The sequence below is a fragment of the Podarcis melisellensis genome, assembly GCF_964234715.1.
Source record: "Podarcis melisellensis genome assembly, chromosome: 12".
In the NCBI taxonomy this organism is placed as follows: domain Eukaryota; kingdom Metazoa; phylum Chordata; class Lepidosauria; order Squamata; family Lacertidae; genus Podarcis; species Podarcis melisellensis.
This window is the reverse complement of record NC_138544.1, coordinates 38,830,605-38,840,938: the sequence shown is the minus strand read 5'-3', so window position 1 is coordinate 38,840,938 and position 10,334 is coordinate 38,830,605. Positions and strand designations below refer to the sequence as shown.

At 45.4% G+C, this 10,334-nt stretch overlaps 1 protein-coding gene across 1 annotated transcript; it reads right to left on the bottom strand.

Annotated features, from left to right (window-relative positions):
* Positions 1 to 5,854: 5,854 nt before the first annotated feature.
* Positions 5,855 to 8,401, bottom strand: OTUD1 (OTU deubiquitinase 1). The gene has a single exon (XM_081882575.1). The coding sequence runs from the start codon at positions 8,290 to 8,292 to the stop codon at positions 6,943 to 6,945; it is 1,350 nt and encodes a 449-aa protein (XP_081738701.1). The 5' UTR covers positions 8,293 to 8,401; the 3' UTR covers positions 5,855 to 6,942.
* Positions 8,402 to 10,334: the final 1,933 nt, after the last annotated feature.

Sequence of the window (10,334 nt, the reverse complement as noted above, 5' to 3'; positions counted from 1 at the left end):
AGACCATTGATGTTTCTGTGAAGAGCTGATGGTCTGTGTACTGACACTGGTCAATAGGAAGTCCTATGAACAGCATTTCGCAGTTCCCTATGTGCTGTCTGACAAGCAATTTCCACAGAACGTGTGAGCCTTGCAAATCACAGCACAGGAAGTTATTGTGATGTAAGGTCTAGCGCCGAGGAAGTTCCCTCTCTGGGAGAAGCGAAGTTACAGGGAACCAGGCAGAGGGCCTTCTCGGTAGTGGCACCTGCCCTGTGGAACACCCTCCCACCAGATGTCAAAGGAAGAAACAACTACCAGACTTTTAGAAGACATCTGAAGGCAGCCCTGTTTAGGGAAGCTTTTAATATCTGAAGGACTATTGTATTTTAATATTTTGTTGGAAGCTGCCTAGCGTGGCTGGGGAAACCCAGCCAGATGGGTGGGGTATAAAGAATAAATCATCATCATTTAAGATAGTCAATATTACATTATTCCTAGGAAAGTGAGCTACTGAAAGCCATGACTAGCTTCTGATAAAGATACTGATCGTATTGCTTATTCACATTGAGCATATGGGAGAGCATCTTCCACATTTCCACATGGTTGTATGAATGCTAACATAGTCTGCAGCTGCAGGAGGGGACTTTAGATACACAACTGTCTACATTGTGAAGGTGGCAAAAAAAAGGTTTACTCAGGCACTTCCAAGAACAAGAAGCATGCAATGAGGCATTAGCCAGGGTTATGGAATGCCATTCAGTCAGATAATTGAACATTTAATACAATGTGGCCATGGAATCAGATGGAATGTCAGACCAGCCTACTTTATAATGCTGGGCCCTTAGCCTTTCTCTTTCCAGCCAGCTTAGGAAGGGAAGCCCATCTTGTATAAGATATGATGGAGAAGATAAGAGTTAAATACATGTTTGCAACACACATCTCACATCTGATTGTAGCAGAATGCCTTCAAAACGACATAGTGAGCACCTGTTTCGACATCAGTGTTGAATATGTGCATGGTGGGAGAAGAGTTTGTGCTCAAAAACATGCTTAGAAGTGAAATATTAGCAAGAGTTGTGGATACTCCAGAAGTAACAGTGATAAATGGTTGTGTTATATTATGGACTCTCCATTGGCCTTCAGAGGGAGCAGTTGCTGGGGAAAGAGTCGAGTGTGTAAAAGTATAGAATGTGTAATTTGCAAGCTTGTGCGCAATAGTTTCTGTTTTTAACCCTTTTTAAATTTTGCAACTATAACAGAAAAGTAAGATGTAAAACCATTGCTTGCTGATTTAACAGTAAGGCTATTCTATCCGTTCTATCTTAAACATATAGATTAACATAAGCAATTCATATGCCCAATTGGCATCTATACAACATTGATAATTATAAGCCATGAGTTCAAATGTGGAAAGGGCAGTGAGATATTCAGATCAGTGAGAAGTCAGTGGTGGGCATTTGTCCTTCCAGCCTTGCAATATAGATCTTTTTGCCACAGCTTTTTATGTCCATCTGTTAGCCCCACCCACCTGCACCACAGGAATGTAATTTAAGAGTGTGGTTCATATTAAGACTGCAGGTATCAAGTCTATGCCAGCATCAATATACCTCAAACTTTCGGAACAGGTTCTGTTACAATAGAATGAGTTGTGTAAACAAATATTGAGAACAAAAAGCAAACGGTTCAGAATAATATGTTCAGAATTTGTACGGTATGTCAAGGAAAAAAGCATTGAAGATATGCTTGTGAAAACTGGAACTTCAGATTAGCCAACTCGGGTCCAATGCAGTACTTTATCTCAAGAGTGAGACCTTAAAACCACACACAATGAAGCAGACATTATTACGTTAGAGCAAGTGATATATGGTACTACTGTGTGTCACCACAAACATATCCGGGTGATTTCAGATGGGTGGTGTTTTTATTTGCTAATATACTACCACTGGAAGTTTAATATGTCAGGGAAAGGAACTATGGAAGCAGCAGGCAATGGGAAACAATTCTGTGACATAGGTCAAACTGCAGAAAAATTAAAGATAAGTCTGTGAGTGGTCCATGCTGTAGCTGGCTGGGGCACCGTGACACAAGGATCCAAAAGGAGTTATGATTCAGAAGTTGAAACAAAAGTCCAGACTTCAAAGTGTGGAAATGGGTGGACTAAGTTTGTAAGATATTCTCATTGAGGATACAACATTGGCTATGAAGTGCTATGGCCACATTCATGGATGGGAAACCTTTTCTTTAGCCCAAAGTCTGAATTCTCTCCTGGGCAGCCTTCCTAGAACTACATGGCAGTAGTGGGCAGTGCAAGTGGAAAGTGAGAGAAACAAATGCAAATTTCATTTTTGTTCAGTATTTTATCTTTGTACAACCTCCCCATGTTTCTACAGTGCCCATGATGCAGTGCCCATTTTTCCTTTCTCATACCTATTCCAGCCTTTCTGTCAAATCTCTCCTATTCCTCCCATCCCCTTTCCCCTGACCACATCCTAGGTTTCTTGTGCATTCCTACGAATGCTGATCAGAATAACTCTTATAACAGTTTTTCACTTTCCTAAATTCATACTAGTATCAACACACTGTTTATTGAATATTTTAGTATATACCAGTAAGCTAATTCCCTTTTGATATAACAACATTGACTTCTGACTTATCTCTGTGTTCTGTGTTAACTGTTGGGAGTGTCAAATTCTGGTCTCAGTGCCAAAAGATCCCTAGAATTAAGTGTCGGGATTACATGAGGAAATTGCAGAGTGGCACGTAGACTGCACATTTAACAATACATCCAGCTCCAAAGCAGTATTAGTGTTAACTGCATTCTACACAGCCTTACCATATCAACCGGTGTAAATGTTCTACAGTTAAAACTCTCTTGTACATTTCTGTGCCACGGCTAGGAAAATCATGGGTTGGATCCAAACTAAAGTTGACTTAGATTAGACCCATTTAAATTAATGGGCCTAAGTTACAATGCAATTCTAACCATGACTACCTGAAAGCAAAATAATAAATAGGAACAAAAACAGAAGACCTATTAAATGGAGCTAAGATTCAAGCCCATGTCGTCCATTCATTTCAATGGGTCTGTGCAGTATATAAACTAACTTTGGCTAGAACTCCATGACAGTTGCTCTAATGAGCACACACTTGCAGCAGAATACCCTTTATCTGGGGTGAAGATGAAATTGCTTATCTGCACTACTTTGACATTCTCAAGTTGAAAGGTGAATTCCCTTTATGTCCTAGTTGTTTATTATGAATTCTAACTACTGTTGTTGACTGAATTGGTTTTTTTAATCTGAAGGATCTAAAAATAAATACCACCACTTGCATAAGCATTTACCAAAACATTGCAGCCAAATATTTCAAACTGCCGATTCTGGCACCTACACACCTATAAAACCATGCTTGGCACACCAAAATTCCAGGTTGGCCTCTTCAGCACCCAGACTAAACATGAATGGAGAGATACAAGTAAAAACAACATGCATGTTTTGCAAGCTTTCATTTCATTATCTGGAAAGACCCTAAGGAACTTGCAGTTGATGAAGTTCCTGAAACAAGCTAGAACAGGTTACTTGGAACTTCCAAAGCTTTTCACCGATGGGGAGGGATGGGACTGGAAAGGCTGTTTGTTCAGTTCTCCAAGTGAGCCAACAGGATGGCTGTGTTTGTTGCAAAGTATGTTCCCGCCTTGACCTACTTCCGACATAATATATACCTGGCTCTGCAGTTGGAATTTTCTCATTAATCAGTGAATAGCATGACATCTGCCCAACGGAAAAACCTTGCAATAATGTGCAGGTAAAAAAAAAGATTGTAGTTCCATTGTCTCTTTCTTTTACGAGAATGACACTAAAATCCCCCTCTATAATTTCAGCATACAAAACAAAGCATTCCCATGCACATGTGCACATATCAACACCAGCTGAACTAGAAAAATGTCTGTTTGGTGATATGCATAGCATTGCATGAAAACATCAGTTACCATATTTGCTTCTCCATTCATTCAAAGGGTCTCTAGTGCCTAAGCAGATGGAAGAGACAGTGGCTACTTACTACAGCTGTGTGCTTCAAGAATACATCGTCCGTACCACTGTCACAAAATATTTCAAGAGCAAGTCTTACTAAACTGGATGAGACCAGCTTGGAGTAAAGCAGACTAAGACCAGACTGCATCCAATTAATTAGTGTTGCCCCAGCTGTGCTGCCTAAGGTTATCTGTCACATTCTGCTTACAGAAGAGCCAGTATGTGGGGAAACTGGAAGCTACCACTTCAGAAAAAAGCAAGTTCATCTGATGGTTAGCATTTTTACACCAGGCTTTCACACTGGTTCATGTCACTTTAAAGCAGTTAATGGTGATTCAAAGGTAAGCACACACTTGGGTTGAAAACCAAGGGTGTTTTGCTTTTCTCCTGCCACAAGCCATGGTTTGGCTTAGCATTAAATCCAGGTTCATGGTTTGTCTAAGGAAACCACATACTGTAACCAAGGTCTTTCATGGCAGAAATAAACCACAAACTTGAGTTCAGATGTTGCTGCTAAGCCAAACTATGGCCTGGCTCCCAACAGCATGACAGGAACAGCAGACAAGCAAAGCATGTTCACCTTTAAATCATGGTTAAATTTTATGACTCAAAGTGACATGCCAATGCTTCCAGCGTATGAATATTTGATTTGAAAAAGGACTACCACATAGTTAAAAGAAATCTTGATTTAACTGTGTGAGTATTAACCAATGAAGCCTGCATATAGCTTTGAAGGTGGGAGGGAAGCATGTTCGAAGGTTGTATTTAATTTTCTCGAAGTAATCATTGCCTTAATTTATTAGTGATGGATGCCATTTTCAAAGAATCGGAACATTTTAAGGAAGCATAGGGGAAATATGACAAATACCTTAATCAACTAGCCAAAATGATTCAGGACAACCAGAGTACTTATTCTTGTGCCGCTCATTAATTAATGGAATGGTAATGCCCTCTCTGACACAGATAATGTTGAAGAAGGGCTAAACAAATGCATGGAGGAAAGTTGTAAGTCAGCCTTCTAAGTAAGCCCACAAAAGCTACTGGCTTGCTAAAAGATTTGCAGCCTGCATTTCCATGCTGTCAACAGAGGAGGGAAAGCTTTCGTTGGTATAGAAACATAGGCAGGCCTCTAAACAATGCTCTGTTCTGCCTCTACACCTAGCAGAGAACCGTAACTGACAGTTACAAGCAGGATGAAGCTTTCTGACCATTTCCTGCCACCCCTCAGAGGGCTAGTACAAAACATTTATTAACGTTTGTCAATTTACATACAATACTAATATATGACCAAGTATTAACATTTCAATTAATACTCTTAAAATGGGGCTCAGAAAAAAAAGGTACCAGCTCAGAGGCACAAGGGAATGAAAGCCCCAGAAGAAAAATTTCCTGGTGACATCTCCTGACCACATTTAAGCAAATGCTCACAAAAGATCAGCTCATGAGCTTTACCAATGAAATGTTATAAATCTAAAATTTGTTAAAGGAGTTGTAGCCAGAAAATTTGTAAAGGTGGGAGTTCTTCCAAATTATAAAACCACTGCCAGCTCTCAATGCTTGAAGTTGGACAATTATCCTACAAATTAACTACTAATTCTAGCTTCTCCCTCTCCCTCTTCCATCTACCATGGCACCATAATGACCGTAAGTAAAGGATGATCTTGCTTCCAAACTTTTTGGGAAGCAAGCTTAGTGGCAAGGGAGACATTCTTCACAGAGAGGAAAGGGCTTTCTTATCCTCTTGGGCAGCCCAGCCACCAATCCAAATTTTGAAAGGGCACACATTTTTACTCCACCCCACCCTGATTTGCAAATGTTACTCACTGACATAAATCCAAATGTAAATCCAAGCAAAACTATACATTTATTCCAGAATAGCTAAGAATATTCCTATTATACAAATACAGTATAAATTCAAGTCACACAATAAAAAAGTACAAACTCCATTACTGAATAAATATATCTAGCTATTTCATTTTAATTGGAAATTAAAGAGGGTAGCTTTTACCTTGAAAACCTTGAATGTTTGACCCAGCAAACCATACATACAAACTTAGTATAAATACATTTTTACATAATACCAGAGTAAACCCATTATTAATGATGAGAAAACGTCTAAAGAACAGAATGTGATAAAATAAACCTGCTGGTGCACTGTCAGAAGGCAGGCAGCAAGCATGTAAATTCATTAAAAGAACAAGACCACAAATCAAGGCCATTCTTATGGAGCGATTTAACCATGTCTTAACATTCTAAACCAGATAATACTAAAAAGAAAAAAGATGGCACTAACCAGGCAATAAAATGAAAAGCCAGCTTACACTAGTCAACAACTGAACGCAGAAGAGTCATAATTGCTCTCTGTATCATTCTTGACAAAGCCTTGTTCCAATTGTCTGAAGAAATCCTGCTCTGCAGAGTGGTCAATTCACTTTAAAACTTGCGACTTAAAAGTTAACTGCATGTTGTTGTTTTAGGCAGCTGAATGTTCTTTGCTTTCATTTAATGAGGAAGAGTGGGAAGTCAGTGAACTAACACCCCCCCCCCCATTGTTAGGATGTATGTAGGTTTCAAAATGCAGCATAAAACTACTGTTAAACCATAAGCCATATTAGCACAGAAACCCTAACAAACCTCTTACTAACTTATTTTTGGCGATAAGTCAGAGGTAACAGGTTAAAAAATGTTGTGCAAAAAGGAAAAAAAACCAACCCTTATAGAAAAGAAAGAGTGTACTGGAAATAGAACAAACATATACAAAAGAACAGAATGGTAAATAACCAAGATCTGAAGGTATATACACAAAGCACTCATTGCAAATCTCAGTCTAGGTTTGTTCCCCTTCACGTTCTTGCTCAGCTTAGGGCACGAATGCTGGATGGAGAACGATAAGGCACCAGGACAGCAGGCAACTGATGCTGTGCCCATCTCAGGAGCAGGCATTCTGCTCAATGTACATCTTTGACAGAGATACGGCCATGGATTTGGCCAGCTCCTCGTCCCTCCTGCGCTGCACCTGAGTCTGCCGGCACCATTCCTCATACTCCGGATTGGGGCACTGGCGATCGAGCACAGCATCGTAATGCCCGTTGCTAAGCCAGCTCAGCCAGATGCTGCGCCGGCTGGGGTCCTCGGGCCCCAGGTAGTGGACCATGGTGGAGACGGTGGGGCTCTCGGGCCGACCGCCGGTGGTGAGGTGGATGTTGACATTCAGCATCTGTCCCATGGCCAGCAACTCCGGGTAGCCGGCCCAGGCGCCGTCCTGGGCGGCGTTGATGAGGAACTCGCCCACATCGCCCTCGATGATGGGGCTGAAGTGGTCCAGGTGGTCGGCGATGTAGTGCACCGTCTGCTCTCGGAGCTCGCCGTGCAGCCGCTGGTCCCCGTTGACGGCCTTGCAGACGGCGCGGTACAAGCAGTTGCCGTCGGGGATGATGTGGAAGCGGAAGCGGTCCTTGTGCCGAAGGTACTTGTCCTGCTTCTCCACCTCGGCCAGGTAAAGCGCCAGCTTCTCGCAGCGCTCCGTCGGGCGCACCTGGTAGGGGCTCTCCTCCTCGGCGGCAGCCTCCAGCTCGGCCTCCCGCCGGCAACCGCCATGCTCCAAGACCCCGGCGGCGGCGGAGGGCGCCTGGCAGGCGGGACGGGCCTCAACGGCGACGCCCGGGTAGCCACTGGCGGCGGCGGCAGCAGCAGCAGCCGCCGCCGCCGCCTGCATGGCCTGGCAATGCTCGCTGAAGCGGAGGCCGTGGTTGCTGGGCTCCTGCTGCAAGCCGGGCTGGGCGGCGGCGGCAACAGACGCGCTGGCATCGCCCCCGCCGCCGGTTTCCAGCAGCAGCCACTGGTGGGCGTGCGCCGCGGCCGCCGCCGGGCCCAGCTCGGCCGCCACGACGACGGGCTCCGGGCGCGGCACCAGCCGGATGGGCACGACCCTTTCCAACGGCCTGCGGCGGATCATCTGCGCGCCGGGGCTGTAGCACTGCTGCGCCGGCTGGTGCTGCGCCGGCTTCCTCTGCCCGGGCCCCGCCGGGGGCAGCAGCTCCAGGCAAGAGAAGGCGGGCATGGCGGCAGCTGCTCCCGCTCCGACGACGGCGCTCGAAGTCACTCCTCCTCCGCCTCCTCCAACCGAGTCGCTCTCGACTCCCACCGGACCTTGTCCCGAGGGCTCCGGCGAAGGCGAGACTTTGAAGACGACGCCCGTCGGCCCGCTCGCTGCGCTGCTCGCCGCTGCTGTGGCTGCGGTCGCCGGGTAGTGAGTGACGATGGTGCTGTAGAGCTGCATCCTCGGCCCTTTATAGGCGGCGGCGGCCGTAACAGCAGCCCGGGGAAGGCCGCAGGGGCCGGGCCAGGGAGCGACCACGGGGCCCGCCGCCGCCGCCGCCCCTCCTCCTCCTCGCAGGAAGCCAGAAAGGATGAGGCGCCAGAGTAAAAATAAACACGGGCATCACCCTCCTGTCGTCACCGGCCTGCAACTGCTGCCCCTCTGCCCTTGCTCCTCACAGAGGCCGCGACGGAGCCCCAAGGCAGCCGCCCCCACTCCCTTCCCCCTCAGGCCGCGACGGAGCGGGAATTCCTTCTGCGCCACAGCTCCGGGCGGGTTCCCTCCTCCTCTCTCTCTCTCCTAGGCCTAAAGCCTCCTGGAAGGTACTAGAGGCCTTGTCGCTCACTCGCGCGGGGGGGAGGGGGGAGGAGGCCGGGCCTTGTTTACTTCCCTCCCTTCAGCACGTTGGAAGACACACGTCGTCAAGGCGCGAGCGAGGGGGCGTGGCTTGGCGCTGCGCTCTATGGCTCCGCCGCTGCGACGCCGTGGGACGACAATTTGAAAAATGAAAATAAAGCCTTTTGCGCATGCGTGACTGTCTTAACCTCTGCTTGGGTCAGTCAGTCTGTCAGCGACGTTACCCCGTGGACGTGGTTCAGTGCGTACCTAGCTGTACTCAAATGTTAGGAGTCTCATTGAGTAATAAAGATCTTTATTAGGAATTGGTGGTACCCGTTGGTGCAAGCGTGGCTTATATTTGAAATGCATAAGCATTTCACGTTTCATATTTTAAAAATAAGTGAATTAAATAGCATCGCGGTCTATTTAAGACAGTGGCTCTTAATTAACATTCAGTCAATGCATATTCAGTGCACATGGCTCATCCACACACAACTACAGTGCCCATCACCCTTAATAAAATACAACCCCCAGGATTCTTTGGTGGGAGCAATGTGCATGAAACGTTCTTTAAATGTATGGTTTTGGATCGTCCCTCAGTTTTATCGTGGGATGGTTACTCCTTATCCATGCATTTTTTTCCACAGCATCTGCATGACGTTGGCATCAAAATGCCAGCTCGTATTCCCTGCCGGATTTATCATTTCTGTTAAAAATAAGTTAAGCTAAAAAAGAAAACACCTGCTCTAATTACTTGTTTGCAATATTTGAACAACCCATCAATAATACAGTAGTACCTCGGGTTAAGTACTTAATTCGTTCCGGAGGTCGGTTCTTAACTTGAGACTGTTCTTAACTTGAAGCACCACTTTAGCTAATGGGGCCTTCCGCTGCCGCCATGCCACCGGAGCATGATTTCTGTTCTCATCCTGAAGCAAAGTTCTTAACCTGAAGCACTATTTCTGGGTTAGTGGAGTCTGTAACCTGAAGCGTATGTAACCCGAGGTACCACTGTATTAAGCATCTGTTTGGAAGCACCGTGAAATTACTTAACAGCTCCACTGACTGAAATTTAATACAGCAGTGAGCAAGCTTTTGAATTTGGGCATGATATCAAAGCCCCAAAGTCTTCAGATTGGTAGTAGTCAGGTAAAATGAATCACTACACAAACTTGCTTCTAAGCCAGCAGTCACCAGTCTTTTTGGACCAGTGGGTATATCTCAGAGGTCCTCTGAGTGCCAGTCACAAAATGGCAGCCATGGGGGGGGCATAACATACCGTAACACATAATGAGACAGTACAGTCATGGTGAAACTTTCCCCACAGTTGTATTTCCATACTACAGAAGACTTTACCTGTTGAATTTCTGCCTGCTGTTAAAGGCACAGGAACCTTCTTTTCCCACAATGCCAACCCTAACCTTTAGCTCATGGATAGGCAAACTAATGCCCGGGGGCTGGATCTGGCCCAATCGCCTTCTCAATCCAGCATGCAGACGGTCCGGGAATCAGCATGTTTTTACATGAGTAGAATGTGCCCTTTTATTTAAAATGAATCTCTGGGTTATTTGTGAGGCATAGGAATTCATTCATATATATTCTTTTCAATATATAGTCTGGCCCCCCACAAGGTCTGAGGGACAGTGGACTGGCCCCTGCTGAAA